Source organism: Copadichromis virginalis, linkage group LG15 (genome assembly GCF_057382275.1).
Source record: "Copadichromis virginalis isolate Kocher_CV1m ecotype Utaka linkage group LG15, C_Virginalis_male_GT1.1, whole genome shotgun sequence".
Taxonomy (NCBI): domain Eukaryota; kingdom Metazoa; phylum Chordata; class Actinopteri; order Cichliformes; family Cichlidae; genus Copadichromis; species Copadichromis virginalis.
The window spans coordinates 38003057-38024324 of record NC_140632.1 but is presented as its reverse complement, the minus strand read 5'-3'; the positions used below and the strand labels follow the sequence as shown (position 1 = coordinate 38024324).

At 41.2% G+C, this 21268-nt stretch overlaps 1 protein-coding gene across 1 annotated transcript; it reads right to left on the bottom strand.

Annotated features, from left to right (window-relative positions):
- Positions 1-521: 521 nt before the first annotated feature.
- ppp1r2 (protein phosphatase 1, regulatory (inhibitor) subunit 2) lies at positions 522-19247 on the bottom strand. Its single transcript, XM_085433250.1, has 6 exons — positions 18856-19247; positions 7677-7784; positions 7448-7531; positions 5310-5404; positions 3240-3407; positions 522-2884 (listed from the first exon to the last, which is right to left on the bottom strand). The coding sequence occupies exons 1-6, from the start codon at positions 18981-18983 to the stop codon at positions 2865-2867; spliced, it is 603 nt and encodes a 200-aa protein (XP_085289376.1). The 5' UTR covers positions 18984-19247; the 3' UTR covers positions 522-2864.
- Positions 19248-21268: the final 2021 nt, after the last annotated feature.

Sequence of the window (21268 nt, the reverse complement as noted above, 5' to 3'; positions counted from 1 at the left end):
CCAAAATCTCCAATGTTTCCAGCACCTGATTGAATGTACGAGGGGGAAAAAGCAACTGTGTGTTACTAATAAAAAGTCCAGTTAGGTTAGAAGCTTCAAATATCTGCGAAGTCATTGTTAAGTATTATAACTGAGTTCAAGAGACTTTTTTTTTTTTTAAATGGGTACTTTTATTTCTGCCAACTTATATGAGGACTACTTGGGGGAAAGTATGTTAATGGAATGGACACATTTATTTCTTAAAATATGGATTTTTCTACAGCTTTTTCTTTAAAAAAAACAAAAAAAACAAAAAAAAACTAGAAAAAAATCTTTAAAAAAAATTGAATGATGACCTAAAATGGCTTCTCTCTCTCTCTTCACACTCATGTCAAGAGAAAAAGTTTAAACACCCAAAAACTAGAGGACCAAACAGTTGTGTGAGCTGCAGTTAAGAAAAGCTGTGTAATTTGTGGCTTTAATCAGACAGACACACGTTTAGTTCAGATTTTCTTGCTCCAAAACAAACCACACGACAGGAATTCCTAACAACGTGTGTTTAATGGTCAGAGACAAAAAAAAGAAAGGAAAAAAATATATAGACAATCTGATGATGCAAAGAACATGCAGTCTGGTAGTTTAAAAAAAACAAAACAAAGTACAAACACAGATTCAACATCCATGTCACTCTGAGACAGTGCAAAGTCGTGGGGCTGCTTAACAGTCTATCATCCTTAGAAAGCAAACCGGGGGGGAAACAAGTTGTGCGAGACACGGGAAACAAGCAACGGGGCATATCATGTTCATTTTACACACATGTACAAAGATACATGAGAGGCACGTTTTCTTTTGATGGGTAATAACCACCTACGGGGTCATCGTGTCAGATTTTAATCTTGTCCTTTTTATCTAAGTGAGAAGATGAAGTCCTCTGAACTCTTCTATCAGTCTATGGATTCAGTCATCGAAGAAGAAGAGCTTCTAGAGAACATCGACTTCCTGTTTCCTGATGAGAACCCTTTGATAATTAGCTGCTCACTTTACAGAGTTTCTCTTAGGTGTTTTTATATAAGACTTTAAAATAAATCCAGAAGTCCAAATGTTTCAATGATTTTCCGCATTCCCACAATATAAAGCTCAATACTTTCAATCACAGTGAGGAATTAAAGGGTCAGAGGGAAATGAAAGCTCCAAACACGAGACGGTCAAGGCTCCTGCACGCTTTTCATTTCAAACACCTCCTCTTTGTTTACTAGACTCAAGTCGTACAGTGTGTAGTCGGGATCGGGACCTTTGCTTTCTTTCCTCTGTTACTCGAGTCAGACTACGTTGCAACTTCCTCGGCGCTTGCAGGAACACCAAACATTACAAAAAACCATCGAAAGCCACTTCCGACGTCTCCATTAAGGTCAGTAGCATCAGCATCTCCTTCTACAGAGATCCCAAACTGCATCACACCAAGATACTCGACAAGTCCGACAACTGGTGTGTGATGAAGCTTAAAACACAAACTAAATAACATAGTCACAGATTCTGTCAAAGCTCTAATGCAGTAGGCAAATTATGCAAGAGCAGAGCCAGCGCTCCAGTGGATGTTTTACCTCAGCAGCAAGACTTCAATACAGCCCCCAAAACACTGTTTAAATTACCGTCACTGCTCTGCCGAGGAAAATAAGAGAACACTCATACCGTTGATCTTCCCTCATATCCCAACATGCACCAGCAAAACAAACCGATTTTAGTTTAGTCTGATTTAAAAAAAGAAAAAAAGTGCCTCAGTAGACGTCACACAGGCCGAATTTCTCAGTGGATTCGATCAGGTGCTGATGAGGCACGCACGTTTGTAAAACCGAAATGATGAAACTGAGAAATACCAGGGGAAAAACAAATCAATGTGCTGATGTAAATACAGTTAATGTGTAGCCATATGGGAGAGTATCGAGGTGAGGCACTGCAAGTAGTGGCTTATAAACCAAAAAGCCCAACAGCCCCACGGTCAAGACGCCGTCTCAGCACAGCCCTCAATCTGAGATGCACTGCTCTACATATTACAAATGTCAGGAGTTTAATCAATGTAAGGCATCAAATTTTGATTATTATTATTATTTTGGTGGCAAAATTTAAACTTTGTGGGCTACATACAGAATCCCCAACTTACTTTAATACCATTACACTAATGAGAAGTCTTCAGCATAACTGTTAAGAAACGTGAGTGTGGATGAAAGCAAACAAACAAACTGGTCATCATTTGGACCAACTTTTATCACAGACAGTACTGAAGGGGGAAGGACAACACAACAGAGCAGCGGGTTATAAAGCAAAACAAAAACATACCCAAAAAAAAGAAAATATTCACAGCCATCGGTGAAGGAGCCGTCGTCATGTCTCGGATACGCCTTTGAAGAGGTCGTGGGGTTTCCCCTGGCTTCCTCCAGGGCTGATGTGCTGGCTCTGTGGCCGACAGAGGAGCCGTGTGGAGCGCCCAGACGGGAGTCCTGGTACTTTTTTTTTTTAAAGGCCTTGATCCTCCATTCAGGGTCAGAATCACACCCTTCACTGCGATGCCAGTTCAGAAGAGGCGGGAGGAAGAAATTCTTGGCAACAGGAGAGGGAAGAGGAGGGAGCAACAGTCTTCTTTTGTGTGTTGTACAGACTGTGGAGGCTGAAAAAACCAGTGTGTCATATTGCACAGTTGGAAGGAAAAGTAGAGCCAGACGTGTGACCGGGAGTTTAATGGCTGCTGAGAGTTGTTATATGGGTGTTGAAGCGGTGTTTTGCTGTGTTGCTCAGTGTTAAAAACATCAGCAGCGTTGTCTTCCTGATTCTTGAGTCGACAAATACACGCACACACAAACACACGCAGGGCTGAAGGTCGGAGACGGCATCTATGAGTCCAGAGAATCAGCTGGAGAAAGAAAGAAACAAAGACATGAGAAAAGACAGGAGTGGATATATTTTGATTTTATTCAGCTTTTTCATCCTCTAATCAAGTAATGTATTCCCTTGAAAACTTTATTCAAAAAACATAAACACAGGCTGTTGGCTATAAATTGCTACCTGGGCATATGCAAAGAGTTGAGGCATAAACAATAAGAATAATGAATAATATCACAAACTAACCACTTCCTACTACCAATTTGAATTCACTTTTTATACAAATAAAAAGTGAATTCAAAGTGCCCACCAGGGGGCCCCAGCTCACACTTTGGGAATCACTGCTCTAACAAATACCCAACAGGCCGCAGTCTCCCTCCCCTCACCTTCCTGTGGCGGGTCAACACTGATCTCCTCCGTCTCCTCCGTGTCATCTCTCATCTCCTCGTCTTCGTCAGCTTCTAGCTCGCTGGCGATGAGCTGGCGGGCTAGCTTGATGTTTAGGCCCTCATTGTAGTGCATCTTCCTCATCATCTGAAACTGTTTCTTTTTGGCTACAGGGGACAGAGACATTTGAAATCACTTTAATTTGCCAAAAGCAGCGAGTTCAATGCTGGCATGTTATAACTATAATGATAAAACAGAGCTTTACTTGTGACTCATGGAAAGGTTGATGCACTGTAAAAGCATGCAACAATACATCTGCATCTGGCATCAGTAAACAATCTGCAATAGACAATATAGTAACTATAGACAACAATTTAAGTGTCTGCAGTTTTTTATTTGGTCTAAAATAATGAATAAGAGGGAAACACACGTGCCTGTTTAAAAAAAAAAAAAAATCTCAAGCATGGCATGACCTGCAGTCTGGACATTGCAGCGAGGGTCGCTATAGCAACTAAAAGAAGAAAGCCAACATCTTCACACAAAAACCTCAGCAATCATATGGATCGGTTTCACTGACATCCAAGAGAAATGTTCCAGTTACACTTCCAGACTCAAACACTATCCTTCCTCCATCAACAACTAAACACAGAAATTTTCATTCCTTCCCTAATGCCATGTACTCCTGTGGTCATGGAAACGCTCCGATTGACTTTGATTAGCCCACACCGCATCCTCGAGGACACTGATAACCTTCACCGGTGAGTCAGAGTGGATGTTGTGAATGTTTACGCGACTCCTGCATTTCTGCTGTTTGATCCAGCTGGCCTTTGTGTAATGTAAGCAGTTTTGTGTGGAGCCTGTTTGAGACCTAACAGAGGCGCTGCTGGCCTGTGTTTACGCCTCACAGTGTCAGTGATGCGGCACTGGCCAACTCAGCATTTAATGCACACATCTGAGACAGTAAAGGTTACAACGAGGTTTGGCCAAGCAGAAGCAGAGTTTCTAATGTGTGAAACAGTGGGCTAATTAAACCATTTCAGACACTGCATGTACGCAGAAATACAGAGCAAATAAAAACATTTAGTGTCAGTACTTGTTGATGTAAGACTATTTAATAATTTAAAAAAATAAATAACTTTGTGGCTGCATAATAAAACTGTATGAATATTGTCGAGGATGAACGCTGCTACTTTTGCACGCTGGCATGTCCCACTGAGATGAAACCCCGGGATAGTTTACTTCTAATTTAATTAGATTTTCAGATTATTATACTGCAAAAAAACCCATCCAATCCCATCTTTGGGCTTGTCCATTACATAAATAAATTAACTTAATTAACAACAGATAATCTGTGGTAGAAAATTCAGTGTTAGAGTACTTTAATGACAATCCTATTAACATGCACTAACACACATCTGTTGTTATTGCTTTTAACAAATCTTATCATCCTGTTGTGTCACATGATTAAACTGCACGTCCAAAAACTGCTGATGATGCTCTTGCAGTTGGGAGGATATTGACCGGATTTGTGACTTTCCAGACTGTTCTCTCGCTGTTGCCTGCACGGGCCAGATATAAATATAAAAGCCAGCGACAGTAATACATTCTCTGTGTGTGTGTGTGTGTGTGTGTGTGTGTGTGTGTGTGTGTGTCTCCCCTAATACAGCTCTGCATCTGAGAGCGGAGTGTGCCGAGAGTGTGCACAGAAGGGCAAGGTGGGAGAACAGTTAAACGCATGCTGACAGAGAGAGTCACTGTGTGTGTGTGTGTGTGTGTGTGTGTGTGTGTGTGTGTGTGTGTGTGTGTGTGGAGGAAGTCAGCAGAAGGTCAAGAGCACACCGAACACTTGAGCTCTTTCTCAGTCTGTCCCCTCTCTGCCAGCACTTGGCTGTGGAGTGTCACTCTGCATTTAGTCACCCTCACAGCTGTGTAGGACACTTTGTGTTGAGGTGGAAGGAATACATAAACAGGTGAACTGCAGGACGCACACGCCAAAATAGGCTGCAAGCCCATGACGGCTTCAGAGAAAAAAATTGCAGTATTCCACTGAAATCTGAGTGGATGTCTACCTTGTTCTTCGGGAGTGAGCTCCTCTTCCTCCTCCTCGCTGCTCTCCTCCTCTTCTTTCATGAAGCGAGGCTCTGAGCCCTCTGCTGCCACCAGCCTTAAGAGAGAAACAGAAAGGGCATACATTAGGAGATTCACAATCCAATTTTACTTGTCTTAATTTCGGTTTCACTCCATTACACAAGTGTGAAACCAAACGCAAACAGGCAATGACTGATAGAGCCTCAAAGTCACTGTGAGTGGTTAAAACAAACAAATAAACTGGAGAGAAACAAAGCAGGAGAGGCATTAGGGGAGGTGGAAAAACGAGTAGGCAGAGTGAAAAGTGCAGGGATGAGAGTGTGCGAGTACTCAAGCATGAGATAAAAATAACAAAGAGCTTTAACAGAGGTGGACAAAATGAATAACGAGTCATGGCTGAGTGGATGGTAGTGAAAATGTGAAAGTGCCCACGGGGAAGCTCCCATTTACTGTGCAACTGCTCTCCAACCAACCAGCTCGAGAGCTGTTTCTATGTGCTGAAACAATGCTGGCGAAGCATTGTGAAGACAAGAGGAAGAGAGATGGCACGTGAGATACAGTTAAGAAGCAAAGGTAGCACAGGAAAAGCACAGTTGGATAACTGCTGGATGACGGGAGCGAGAGAGAGAGTGGATGCTGAGGATCTAAACGAGGAAGAGCGCAGAGGAAGAGAGCAGCTGCTGCACTATCTGGAGGGTTTAGTGTAAAACAATGGCTGGCACTCATTGCACAAGCAAACAAAGGAGGCTAATTGACTTCCAAGCCTGAAGCTAATCGCTACACTCTGGAGCACACACACTCGAACGAGCTCATCCCCAACTGCGCCGATACGCTTATGTAAGCACAGTAACTCGCAGCGGACACGCTTCTCGAGCTTCCCGTTAGCGTCCGCATCACGGCTCGGAGTGGCTTCTGAACACAGACCTTTTGGATCGCAATAGCAGGAGACAATAAGATGTTATCCGCCCTCCTGCTTTCCATTTGTGTCCATGAATTATGACACAAATCACTTGTTTTGTAAAAGCACCTATCTTCAGTATGCCCTCAAGCTTCAGCTCCTAATTCAGTATTTTCACTCCAAGAGATTACATGTGGAGTGCATTCAAACTGGATTCGATAACACACATACTGTAAAATTCTCAGATTTCAAATACAGACAGTGCCATAGTGGCTTTAGCAAGCGTGTTACAGTATAGAAGAAATTTGTTGGCAGACCAAAAACAGGGTTTAGCCCCAGCCTGAGGACAGCAGAAGAACCTGCAATGTTAGCTGGGGGTTTGTTAGCATAAGCAGTAATAAGATGTCCATGAAAGAAAGCACCTCAAACTCATTGATAAGCAAATCGTGTTTACATCTGTTGTCATCACCAAATACTTATAAGCCCAATACAACCCTGAAAAAAAGAAGCTTATTTCCGTTCCTACTCTTATTTGACTTCATCATCCGTGATAACCTCACAAATCTGAAGCTAATTCCTTTACAAATAGTGACACTGTTGCTGCAGCATGGCAGATAACTGCAAGGTGACACAGGCACTCAATAGCCTTGCTTTTATACATGAATATACCCAGGTGGCAACAAGTTGAGTCAACTCTCATTGCAAAGCATCGTAGACAAGTTGCACTCGGTGGCTCTGATTGACGATCAGATGGCAATTATTTGCCAACCTTGGTTGGAGACAGGTTGCTTCCCACCTGATGTGCGATTGATTCCCTTGCAATTCAAAGTGGTCACCGAAACTACTTGCAATAGGTCACATATTTAAAAACGAATCAGCAGGATGTGACTATATGCTGGCATTATAGTCCTTCCAACTTCCAGCATACATTTAAGTAAAAACACTTATTCATCGGAGTATATTTGAAGTCATACTTTAACTGAATGGAACAGCTGTTAAGAAAAACACACAGACTGCTTCATATGTTTGTGGATCAGAATATTACTACAAGTTCTGTCACTGGGACTAATTGTGCAGTAACATGGCGCTCAGTGTCTGAAAGCCATCGGAGTCATTTTTATGCACGTTCCCGTTGAAGGACAACAATGATAGCGTCTACAATCAGCTGCACCCTCGCTTTTCATTTGCATTTGTCTCCCAGCGCTCAAGTTCAATTCTTACTTTGATGCCAGGTCATCGACTGCAAGTCCACTTTGGCCGTCTGAGTCACTCAGTGCCCCTTCATCTTCGTCATCCCCAATCATCCTGAAAGAGAAGTTTATAAAGTGGATAATGAAAGCAGGGCAAGAAAAAGTCCTGAACAGTCAGGCACCTCTATAGAAAAAGAAAACGAATGATAAACTGCCCTGTAGAGTGCTGTTTTAGTAATATTTAAAATGATATTTTGAACCTGTTGTAAGGTGTGCTGGGTTCATCGATCTTCATCAGGCCGTAATCTTTGTCAGGTGGATGGTATGTGGCCAGGATGTTCATCTCATCCCATTTCTGGGACTTCTTCCTGTAAAATGGATGGAAGAAGAAGGGTTAAACAGACAGTCACTCAATGTGGACCACTGCGCACCCAGCTACCATCCCATCCCAGTTTCCTCCAGGGAGACGAGTGAACAGATTTAATCTAGGACTGAATGTGCCCCAGTTTTCACTCAGACCGCATTATTTTGGGAACACACACACACAAACACACACACACGGCCCAGAAATGTCCTCCGCACCAGTTTGTCCCAGCAACTACCAGGAAGTGCCACGGCCTTTGCAGATGAGGGTGTGGGTTTAAGTGGGTGGTGAGGCTTATCAGCTGTGAGTGAATGAGGCCAAAAGTCCAACAACTGACTCATTTGAAACAATCGCATCAAGAGTTGATTCTGGTTCCATCTCTCTTTAGCACGTCTGCTTCTAATCCCTCAAATGGTTTTATTCTCATCTGGGGAATAAGGTTTTCACCTCGGCTTTGTTTTGTTCAAAAATTACACTAATCCGTGCTACCCTTTCAAATCCTTAGAGGAAATGAACTGAGACAAAGACAGCAAATCAGTGCTGAATTTGAATTTTTGCTCAGGAGGATAAAGAGAACACCTGCCACCTGCCAAGAGGAGTGATGCTGGAACTGTTTCTTTTAACTCACAGAAGAAGATGTTTTTGCACTGCCAAGAGTTTGGCAGATTTCTGTAGACTTACTTGTAATAATTTCCATTTTATATTCACATTTCTTTCTCCTTTCAGTTTATTCCAAGCCAAGGAAACTTTCTACTTTTCACACATTTAAAACTTCTAATTCCAGACATGGTCAGCCAAACAGCCTCAATTCAAGGTTATCAGGGTCTGGTTAACCCAGCTCTGCTTTCTTCTGCTAAGGTACCACATCTTGACTTTGTTCATGGAACAAAAGGTCAAGTATCACGGGAGACAGGAAGGAGTGGGAGGCAGGAGATGCTTAATCCACCGCCTCCTGCGACAAGCCAAAAAAGCTCCACAGACTTGAGCGCTACAACTGCTTGATGTGAATGAACTGGTTCATTAAACTGTTTACATGAAAGCTTCAAACACAAGAGCTGCGTTTATGTCAATTTCTAAACAGTTGGACTCATGCTGAACTCAGACTACACGAGATGTTTGCCTGTCATGATGGGGACTGCCTCAGATTAAGTGATTATAGGATGACAAACTCTCTCCTTTTCATGCGTGAGAGGCATGACAGACAGCACGCATCTCCCTGGTCAATCCGGCGCGCTGCCTTTCCTGACGACATTAGGAAAGAGGGCATAGTCAGTGTTTTTTTAATGTAAACAGATCAGATACATGTGCAACATTGTCCCTATTATGTCACCATGCTAACAGTGGTACACAGCTGGGCGGTGGAGAAAAGATTCTCATCAGCTGCCAAAATGCTTGGTGCTCACCAACCTCACAGAAGTGCCACCGCCCAACCCTCCAACGTAACAGCTTATTTTTACTGTCAGGATGTTCCAAGGCAACTTTAATTTTTGTGCATTATGACAAAAGAATCAACTGTTGGAGGACTTCACCCACTGCTGTTCCCAAACCAAAGCAAAGGCCCTGCGATGTCCGGGCTGGGCCAGGCTGATGTAGCTTTCCCATACATGGATTACGGCTAATCTCAGACTTACAAGACAAATTCAAAAAGGAACTCCACTGGAAGAACAGGTAGATCTCCTGGCTTGTCACAATGACACATCAAAACAGAGGATTGGAACAGAGGATTAGTAGATCTCAATACTGATATAAACCTTCCAATCGCCAAGTTTGGCTAAAACTTGAGCACCAAATGGGACAATGCTGCTAGCCTGAACTGTGGCTCACAAAGTGGCCTAGCAGTGGAAGAAAATACTCTAAATAAGCTGCTTTTGGAATGAATGCACAGAATCAATGTGCACTTTTTACAAATATATCAACCACAAAGCTTTCATCTGCATCAAAGTATTCATGACCTGAGATTGCTGTGGCTCCTTTCTTCCTACTTGACAAGTTGGGGAAAATTTCAGCTGCAAGAGTCAAATCAGACAAGACTAAAGACAAGCAGAGCTTCAGCAACATAACAGCAGACTAGGGTCTTGGAAATAAACAGGATTTTGCACAATAGTGTTTTGTTTACTTCACTCTAGTGTTTCATTTATATTTATAAAAAAAAGAAAAAACAGAAGCAGACCCCTCTGTTTCATTCCCACCAAACATCTTCACTAAGTCATTAAGAGCATCGTGAAAATTGTAGTGCAAAGATGAAGCACCTGCCTCTGCACGCGAAGAAAAAACAGGACACAACCAACTACTAGTACACACTAAATATAGAGCTCTATCTCTTATGTGATGATGACTTCCTCTCGAAGGTGGTCAACAGCTGGCGACATAACGCTTCAGGAAAACTCATTAAATAGAGTGAGTCATCACTGCGAGCTGAGCCGTGCTATCAGGTGGCATAGGCAGAGGGCGGTGAGGAAAGGTCCAGCCCCTGTGCCCTCTACCGCAGCATCAGCCCGCCAGCAGTAACAGCAGCGGGCACAGTTTATAAACAGAGGTCAGTATAAATTCACAAAATATACTGCTTCCTGAGTACTCTAAGCGAGTGCCATGACCTGGCTCACGGGGAAACAACATAAAAAGGAAGCGTGCCAAAGGGAACGCTTAATTAAACCAAATGAAAGTGCCAAATTAAATATTTACAACAGGGAGCGTGGAAAATTAGCATTAAAGCAGTAGCAGCCAGGGAAGGAAATGAATACCAGCCACAGGGAAGAGCTAATCAGTTTTTACAGGTGTCCCAGTTTAACTTTGAATTTCACCAAATATCAGCTCTGATCAAGACCACACAACAGGCAGACGGCCTGAAAAGAAGGCCATGAGCCACCTCCTCAGTTACTGCTGTGCAGACTGTGGTGGTGTGAGAGGAGAAAAAACAAAGCAAGCCAATACCAGGTTTGTGTGAGCAAATAAGGATAACTCATGGTTAAGATAACCTCCTATTAAATCCATCTGCTGACTGCAAACTGTTGAGCAAGCAATAGAAAAGATAACGTAGACAACCATTTGAACATTTATGTAGTCGTTATCATTTTCCCTTTGTCCCCTCCAACTGATCTACTGTAAACCACACTGGTAAAAGTGGCCTATATCTGCTTGCATTTACAGATGGTCACAGCCAAATAGTCTCACAATTATTAGACAACACAGCAACTTTTTGATTACTCATTTGGCAGGTCAGTGATAATACAGTGAGAATTATTAAGATATATACTTAACAAGTGTGCGCACCCTTGGGTACAGCACAGAAAAAGATTACACAAAGTTTGAGAGACGGCCAGCTAGAATTAGGACGAAAACTATTCCTTAAGCTCCTCTGATCTGCTCAGACTGTAGAGGAAAATGTTCAGGGGAGAAGCGGAGCAGGGTGGAACACAAATTAAATGCACTGGCAATCACGATGACGTCACGAATCCTAAACTTCAAAGGTCAAATGTTTCATTTTATCTGAACAAAACTACACCCGCAGGTGGTATAACACTAAATTACGACCCACTCCTGGGCCATGTGCCACAAAAGAGTAAGATATTTTACTGCTTCTTAAAAAAAGCTGTGGTCACACTTTAACCTGGTAGACAAGAGGCTGTTAGACACCTGTTGATCTTTCCTCGATAAAAAAGCTGGCTGGTCAACTGTGTTTCCAGTTTCAACTGGAAACACAGTTGACCCCATCTGACCTGTACAGAGGAGTGTAAAATGACAGCCAGAGGTTAACAAAGTTTTGTCTACTATCCATGTTATGGAAAATCAGAGATTCACTGCCTACCAGTCTGACACTACATCATACAGCCATGATGAGGCCTGCGAGACAGTTAGGGAAAGGTTGGATTTCATGGAGGCATCAATGAATTATATATGACTGGGTGTGAGACTCAGACATTACTGTTAACTAAATAGCAGTGGGTGATTAAAGGGACAAGGAACAGTGCTTGTTTTTTAGCCTTGAATGCAGAAGGAATATAATCCCCGCTTCTAATGAACCCTATTACTTTATTTTCTTCTAAGATTTATCTTTGCTTTTTCAAATCCAAAGCAATCTCGTGGCAGTTTGTAAAGCTGTCACACCTGCTGCTCTGCAAACTCATGTCTGTGGACATGTGTTTTGTTTTCTTGAATTGAATCTGCTCTGTCGTGTTTGTAATGATCTTGGTCCACGTACAACACAAGATCAACATTTTCTGCTTTTAAAAAAAAGCAAAACAAAAAAAGACAACTTCACCTACATTTAGGGGTGGCTGGTAGGGCTGCTCAATTAATCGAATTTTAATCACGATTACGATCTGGGCTTTCAACGATCATTAAAAATGACTGAGCCGATTATTAGCCCCTCCCTCATTTATCCGCGACACCTTAAAGGCCGGTCCGTGAAAATATTGTCGGGCATAAACCGTCCGTGGCGCAAAAAAGGTTGGAGACCGCTGATTAAGAGGACCCGAGGGAAGCTCGGAAAGCTAAGCAGAAGTTATTTGGAGAGTGACTGCCGTTGGTTGAAAAGAGTTAAAAAAAAAAAACTTCAGTGGTGTTGCACACCATTTTATATTATTTTTTTAAAGTCATTGTTAACCCTTTAAAGCCGGTCAGAGCAGCACGCTCCGTTTTGCGTAACTATTTTTAAATCCCTGTAGAACCTGAACCGTGTAAGCTAGCGCAATAATTTGTTTTGCATATGAAACCGGAGGAGTTGTACTTACATCTGATGCCATCAGCTTGTCCTCGGTCACGGTTTCGTTCCACATAAAGCTTTGCAAAAATTGCATATAAAGCGCTTGCAGGAACAAAAGCATAATATTCCAGAAACACGTTTTGCCGATCCTATCAGCTGTTCGTAACACTTCCCACAGTGAAATGATGCACATGCTGTTTTCTTTGCAAATTTGCATCATAGGATTGTTTTTTGTTTTTCCTACAGTATATAAAAATTGCTGTATCTCCAAAATAAAACTATGAAGACACTCAAAATAAATTTCCTGTGGTGGGAAACTATTTTTTGCAACTTTATTGTATTTAAAGTTTTGAGGGATAAACCTCTTAAATTTCTCCAAGTAGAAATATATGTAAACAAAACAAAAACGATTTTCAATTTTTTTTGTAGTTTATTGCACTTTTTTGCAATTTATGTAATTACTATGCACTTAATGCATACATATTATTAAAATATGGGCTATAACAGTTGTATTGATGTATAGCAACTTGAAATGCTCCCACAAATGGCACTACAGCATGTAAAAAAAAGAAATAAAAATAATATAAGCTCTGGTGGACTTGGTTCTATAGTAGGTCTTAAAGGGTTAAATAAATATCGTCAAATAATCGTGATCTCAATTTCAGTGAAAATAATCGTGATTATCATTTTTGCCATAATCGAGCAGCCCTAGTGGCTGGGGGTTGTTGACGGAGCGACTCCTTTTTCCGCTCACATCAGAGCCATATAGGAGTCACATACCATTCACACTTTTGCATTATTTATTAACACATAATATGTGATTAATTCAAAATACATAACTTGGTTAGGTTTGGAAAAAGAAAATCACAGCTTGGGCTAAAAATGCAATGGCTGCTAGTTATTTTAGAACTGTTTTCATGGTCACCATGGTAACGTGTCCAAGATTCTTGTGAACAACAGCTCATTCAGACATGCCAATCTTTCTACTGAAACACAAAACTTTGTATTTGTGCCAAAGGTCATGATAAAAAGGCCCCAATTCATGTCCATGAACACAAATTGCTGGAATAGCGGATCCTGTTTGTTTCATCTAAGAGATGATAAAGAAAAAAAAATTCTAAAAGGTGCATCGCACTGACTGTAAACCACAGAGTCAGACTGAGAGTGCATGAAGCGCGTAAACACGGACAGGTGGTCACATAAATGAATGGTGGGTTTTTGTAAAGCTACTTCAGGATATCCTGCTGGCAGAGCGAGCTGGTGGAGGGAATGGGATGTTTTATACAATTGAAGATGATAAGAAGGAGAACATGTTTGTGCTGTTGCTCTTTGTTAGTGCTGCCAACTTAAAATCATGGCAGAAATTAGCCTTACCAACTCTTTTGTGAATGACATTCAACAGGGCAAATCATTCGGTATATAAACTGCCTGTATTCTACAATAAAACCTTCAGATAATAAGCCTTTAAATACATTCATGCACACACTGACTATTGGGATGTTTTTAAAAAAAAAAAAAAAAAACCTGCTTTGTAACGCTGTGCTGGTACCTATGAAGGAGATTTTGACCTCCAAATACAGGACACTCATTAGGACAGAGATAAAAATACAAGCATTTAAAAAACAAAACAAATCCTGGATCCTGGACTACCTCACCGACCGACCACAGTATGTGAGGACTCAGGGCTGTGTGTCGGACAGGGTCGTCTGCAGTACGGGGGCCCCACAGGGAACGGTTCTGGCTCCGTTCCTCTTCACCATCTACACTGCAGACTTCTCCCACAATTCCACCCAGTGCTTCCTGCAGAAGTTCTCTGATGACTCTGCAATAGTCGGCCTCATCGCTGATGGGGACGACAAGGAGTACAGAGGTCTGACCCAAGACTTTGTGGACTGGTGCCAGCTGAACTACCTCCAGATCAACGCCAGTAAAACCAAGGAGCTGGTGGTAGACTTCCGCAGGCACAAGCATTCTCCACTGCAACCACTGAACATCCAAGGTATGGACATTGAGGCTGTGGACAGCTACAGGTACCTTGGTGTTCATCTGAACAATAGACTGGACTGGACTCATAACTCAGACGCCCTCTACAGGAAAGGGCAGAGCAGGCTGTACCTGCTGCGGAGACTCAGGTCGTTTGGAGTGGAGGGCCCACTCCTGAAGAAATTCTATGACTCTGTTGTGGCTTCTGCTATCTTTTATGGTGTGGTCTGCTGGGGCGGCAGCATCTCTGCTGGGGACAGGAAGAGACTGAACAGGGTGATCCGAAGGGCCAGCTCTGTTCTAGGATGCCCTCTGGACCCAGTGGAGGTGGTGAGTGACAGGAGAACGGCGGCTAAGCTGTCATCCCTGATGGACAACATCTCCCACCCCATGCAGCAGACTGTGACAGCACTGAGCAGCTCCTTCAGTGGGAGACTGCGGCACCCACGGTGTGGGACGGAGAGATTTCGCAGGTCTTTCCTCCCCACTGCTGTCAGACTCCATAATAAAGACTTTAACTGATCAAGCACACACATCCACACATATGCAATAATACTAAGTGCAATAATCCTTTCTGTCATCGTTGTATTTTTACTCAGTTGTATATAGTATTTGTATTTGTATTTGTATTCTATTTTTATCTTATTGTATATTTATTTTATTTTATTCTACTGTATATAGTATTTTATTTTATTCTATTCTGTACAGTTGTGTACTGTATTTATTCTTATTGTATTCTAATTTTTGCCTCATAACTTTTGCACTGTCCACTTCCTGCTGTGACAAAACAAATTTCCCACGTGTGGGACTAATAAAGGTTATCTTATCTTATCTTATCTTAAAAACACTGATATTTAACAAATGGCCAAAAATAACAAGACCATCTCTGTTGAGTAAGGTAATACAGAGTCATTGCTTTAACTATACGCAAACCAGTGATGTACATGTGTAACCGCCCCCCCCCCAAAAAAAAGTCCCATTTAGAGATAGAAACCCTGGACTGATAAGGCTTTAAAACTCTAGATGATTCTGAAATCAGCTTTATTGTGCATTACATCTTCCTGTGTTGCTTAACCATTTGATTCTCAACAATATCTATCAGACTAAATAAACAACTTGATTATTATATCTTGTGGCTTTTTTGTTTTGATTTATTTTGTTGTTTATTTGTTTTGGGGGGAGGGGATGACGAGCATTTACCCAAGGTTTTGAAAATTATGAAAAATGTTTGAAGACAAAACATTAACATCTATATTGGTACAATATGAGAGCATGGATGCTCTGCATGCAGACAGTGTTGACACGGTCCAGCTCGAGTTCTCCATGGATTTGGTGCTTGGCTGCACACGGGATCCATCCAGAAAACTCTTTTTCCTCCACTTCCTCGTCAGTCAAAGAGAGGCTATTTTTAGAACAGTACAGAAAAAGCTTGATTCACTGTTGAATTAGGAATTCACTATTAACTGCCATCCTGGTATGGCCTAATTTCTCATGCTGCAGCTCAGAGAGAGCTCCTCCTGTCTAGACGTGATGGCACAGGATAAACAGCAGGCACAGTGGATGGTAAATCACAGTTAGCCTCTGCCAAGTAAAAAGAACTGGATGGTTACCCTTTGAAAGTAACCAGTAAGACATGTGGAGGGTTTATTCATGAACATGATAAATGCTGTTATTGATAGAGTCCAGTGAGCTCCCAAAAATGTAGCAGCATTTGGCAGGTGGGTGGTGTTAATAAATGTCCATGACTATAAAGCACACAGAACTCATTTCATGTAGTGCCTCAAAAGCCCTCATATGTTGTGTACATTCATTTTATTGACTTCATCACATCAACATATGTAAAGCTGTATCCTGTAAGCAGGGTTCATTTTTTAAAAGTTTAGCCCATACAGCAAATGTGCTTTGCAGTGACTCAAACTTGCTCAAGGGTTCACTAATGAGGGATCTGAACCTCTCTGCATTAACCTTGATAACTTCCTGTGCAAACGTTATTCTTTTTTGCTTCAGGTATTCCTCCTGTCACAAATACCCGACTAAGTCACCATTTTTGATCTTATTAGGATTTGTGTCCACTCCTCGATCACACTATGCCACGTCTCCTAATGTCACACATTACCGGGATAATCAAAAAACAGCAGAGCCAAATGGAACCACCTTGCTTACTTATATATGGTCCCTTTGTTAAAATTTGACCTTGTTGGCACTAATACAACCTAATTCAACAGCTTCAAAAGTTTGCTTACGCACAGCTGCCTGAGGCCAGAGAGAAAACAGAAAGTTGGCTGTGGAAATGACCTAACTGGATTCGGTCATTTGGTTCATGTTCCCTGCCACAGTCAAATGCATATGAGAAGGTGAGGCTCCAGACAGAGAGAAGATAACCTGCAGCTCTTGTCAACTCAATCCTCAGCACAAGTACCTAACAGGCAACAGGATGGCTGATTAAGCAGTTCTCTGCACCGGTTTCTGCATATCAGCATTTCATTAGGTACCCTAGTCACGTCCCTGTGAGACTATTGGCCCTGATTTATTTGCCCTGCAATGGTCCCGAATCTGAAGCAACCCCACCCCCATCCTTGATATCCTTTACTACTAGTGGTTATGTGAGCAGTCGCGCTGGCCAACATGAAGTTGGATGTTAAGCCAAATAACGTGAGGTGCCCATAAAATCTGATAGGCAGCTGGAAATAAAGGTCAAATTAGATGTGTTCAGAAAGCAGAGGTTATACCGAGCCTCATGAATATTCAACAGCAGTGTTATGAGATGTGAGTGTGTCCCCCCTCATATCTGATAAGAATCCCACATTATTGCTGTTCATATCAATCTGAGTTCAGTGAGGCAGGAGCGCATCTACACCCTTTTTATTTGACTAGGTGGGATACTGTCACCTGTTCTCTTCAACTTATATAAGGATAGTCTTTCTAAAACACTAAATCAGGGAGAGCCTTATTAACCATTTGATATATGCTGATGATTTGGATGTCCTGTCTCCTTATGGTGCTGGCTTGCAGCAGCTGTTTCAGGTCTGTTGAAGGTATGGTTTACAGTATGGTACTGAATTCAACCCTTGAAAGAGCAGAATAATAATCACCTTGACTAAAGTGAATCAGAATCCTTGATTTTCCCCCCACAGCAGATTTGTGGTGCTCTGGCAGTGTATCAAAAATGCAAAAGCTTGAGGTAGCATAAAGTGATGCATTCAGGATCTTACTCAAAGTAACATGATGTTTGTGACTGCTAATGTTTGTGACATTAGCAGTCACAAACATCATGTTACTTTGAGTAAGATCCTTTCATGCTTTGCTGAGCAATTCTATATGCCGATGAACTGCTTCAGAAAATATGATTGTTTCTAGTTTGTTTTTTAAGGTTTGTTTTTCTTAAGTGATACAACATATTTCTTTTGCTTTTCGAAACATGCATGAGGACGACCATGTTTACCACAGACAGTTGTTTCAGTGATAATGTCAGTGTCAGACATAAATATCAGAGGAAAATGAAAGAGGACACAAATCTGAAGTCTGGCAGACTAATCAAATCTTTGGCAACACGTAGTATTTAGTATAAAGTTTAAGCCGTAGGGACAGTGTGGTCTAGTAACAGGGTGTTGATTGTAGCTGTGCTGTAAATGTCGTAGATATCGATCACTCTAATACATCCTTTAACAGGCAAAGTGTTACACGGTGCTTGCATTAGACATGCATCGCATGCAGTGTATTTCTTTAACATGCAGAGGTTTTTTTCCTTATCCAAATCTTGATCCATAACCATAAAACAAACCACTTGCTGCTTAAAATCACTGGCAGAGAAGGTTGATGAAATTAATGGCCTTAGATTAGGTCATGAAAATCCTCGATCCTCTCGCAATACATTAGTCTACACATCCATGCGTAAACGCGCCACTTTTTGCCCAACTTCACGTTATTATGCCTATTATGATAATGGTCATCTGAGAGCTGTCACTATCGCGGTAACAGCTCCACACCTTCTTTTACTAGTGCTGATTCATGCTACTACACAGTGATGGGCACTGAAACCTCTAACAGAATAACCGTTTGTTAGCAGGCGTTACAGTCACACTGCATGTGGTGATTGTTTATTACAGGCTAACCTGCTTCGAAGGGGGTGTAATTTACACTAATTTACACCGTGTAAACGTTAGCGCTCGGTCATACCTCCCATCAAGGTTTAAATCAGAGACAAGACATCACTGTCTGATAGTTACAGAAACACCCAGAAAGTTCTCAATTCGGCACCACACATTGCCGGCAAACATTAACAGCCAATGGGGTGAGAGCGGGGTAACGTTAGAAAGGCTAACAAGTGTTTAGCCATCGTTAGCTAACGTTACTCGGCTACCAGCCTCAGCACAGCTCAGGCAAAACTTACTGTTGGTCATCCTCCGAGAGCCCCGGGACTTGTTCTGTAATCTCTTTTGGCTCATCGTCGGGCAGCGACTTGTTTGTAGCGCTGTTCTTGTTTTTCAGGATGCCTTTTATCGGCCGGGGAGCTGCCATTCCCACACGCTGACTGTCAGACCGGTGCTGGCTTTCAACTATTTCTCCTGCGCTGGTTTTCTTATTCTGTGATTTATACGATTCAGTTACAAAACACAGACCCTGGTTTAATGGTGCACTCCGTCATAACTCAGTGCTCGTCCTCAAACTCCGGAGAAATCTAGTCAGGATCCTGCATGTCTACTCTCTCCCCGGTTGTACACTGACTGGTTGGGCGGCGGGGTAACAGCGCTACTAGCGGGTCTGGTCGACGCGACATATCGCGGGATTTCTAAACGAGATTTCATTTTTTTCATCTGGTGCTGCGTTTTTGCGCTCGGAAAGGACAGATTTTTACAAAGACAAGCCATTTAAAAAAAAACTTACAAAAGACAAAACCCCATAACAATAACAAGATTATAATTATCTAAAAATAACGTAGGCTGTCACCTTTAATTGATAGGGTCAATTCTACATAAACGTTCTAAAATGTATTTATTTTTCACATTTTTAAACACTACAACAATATTACAATATAACTTTTTGACTTCACATATTCTCAAAAATGACAGCTTAATGATTTTAATGATTTAATGATTTTTTAAATAATTTTTGTACATTTACCTTACTCCTTCGGCAACTCTGATCAATTGCTTGCTTTATTTAAAAAAGAGAAAGAAATAAAGAAAGCAAAAAGCAACAAAAGTGTCTTGAAAACAGTTAAATAAGAAAAAATGACACTTCACTTTCACCAACAACACTTTCTACATAATTTACATGCTTCAACAGGAGTACGATGAAAGGCATTTAAAACCTCAGGAAATATTACTTCTTCAATCTCTCAGCACATTTAGTCACAGAAGAAGAGGAACGCAACAAATCCGGATGAGATTACCATTTTCAATCAGCTTTGTTAAAAGTGTGACATTTATTTGCTACAACAATGAAATTATTAGAATAAGAGTTAAAAATGAGTAATGATGGACTCCTTTTGATCTTAACCCTGAAGTCTAAAAAAAATTGATAGATGTAAAATTATCAATTTATTGTGTTTAATGTGCCGGGGGGAAAACACACAGTAACACCAGTGACACACATCTGGGGACACATATGGTACACAGTACTTTAAGAACCATTGATGCTTGAAAGAACTGCATGAACAGCTTTTGATCAAGTTTATTTGCACAGTCAAATAAAGTCACTGGTGTTACCAAGATCCAGTTATTAAGTAAGGGCTCTAGTGTTATGTAAGGGAACATGCCAGTGACAATTTTCATGAAAAATGCCTTTTACAAAATGGCTGCTACAGGGCATCAAACCACATGGTGTCAGTCATATTTATTTAAAAAAAATATTGCATTTTAAATGGTAAAAAAAATATTTTTAACATAAAAGCAAAGCTGTGGCCACAAGCACTCATATTGTGCTTGAATTGATGTATAACTGATTTAATAACCAATACTGTCAAAGTGATGGAAGGTGTACTTGTTCAAATAACATTGTTTCATTTTAGGAAATAAATAATTTGTAACTTTGAAGCATTTGTGAATGTGTGTGTGAATGGGTGGATGACTGGATATGTAAAGCGCTTTGGGGTCCTTAGGGACTAGTAAAGCGCTATATAAATACAGGCCATTTACCATTTACCATTTTTTTAAGTGTAATATTTCTTTAAGGGACAGAAAAACAGACATTTCCATTGAATGACCTCATAGTGGATACTTTTTAATTCTAACAGTGCGTGTTTCACAAGAGACATGCAGCCAGAGGTATAAATGTCACACCACTTTAGCAGAATGATCTACGTATTTGCACTCTACCTGTGTGCCCCTCTTTTGTGGGTAAGTGGTACTCAGCTCATCAATGACAACACGGAGCTCCTGCAGCTGAGCCTGTGGTGGTTTGTGAAGCACCCATCTTCAGCTGCTCAGTTTTACAAAACATTTACTTTTTTCCCCCAAAATCAAGGTGTTTTTATATTCCCATTTAAAATCCTCTTTTTTTTAATGACCAGAACTACACTTTAGCTATAACCTTTGAAAATATGATTTCAGTTCTGTATCCTTGATCAAAAAGTGTGGTTTTTTTTTGTCTTTGAGTGTGTTTCACTTTCATTAAAAGAAATGAAATCAAACAGACTACATTCTTAAATTTCATTGTGACTCAGAAGACACCCAGTAGTTGTTTTTCTTAGTTGATTTATGTGAACAGCGATATGCTAAATTTGCTCTTAATAGAAACCCTGTGACAGCCATATCAATGCAGTCTCCAGCCTTAAAGTAAAGTACTGATGGGTTGTCCAACTG

Excerpts from the sequence above, each read along its gene's own strand:
- ppp1r2 (XM_085433250.1), bottom strand. The coding sequence starts at position 18,983 with ATGGCAGCTCCCCGGCCGATAAAAGGCATCCTGAAAAACAAGAACAGC. Across the intron at positions 5,405-7,447 it reads GTCGATGACCTGGCATCAAA|GCTGGTGGCAGCAGAGGGCT; the intron begins GTAAGAATTGAA and ends TTCTCTCTTAAG. Across the intron at positions 3,408-5,309 it reads GCTCACTCCCGAAGAACAAG|CCAAAAAGAAACAGTTTCAG; the intron begins GTAGACATCCAC and ends TGTCCCCTGTAG.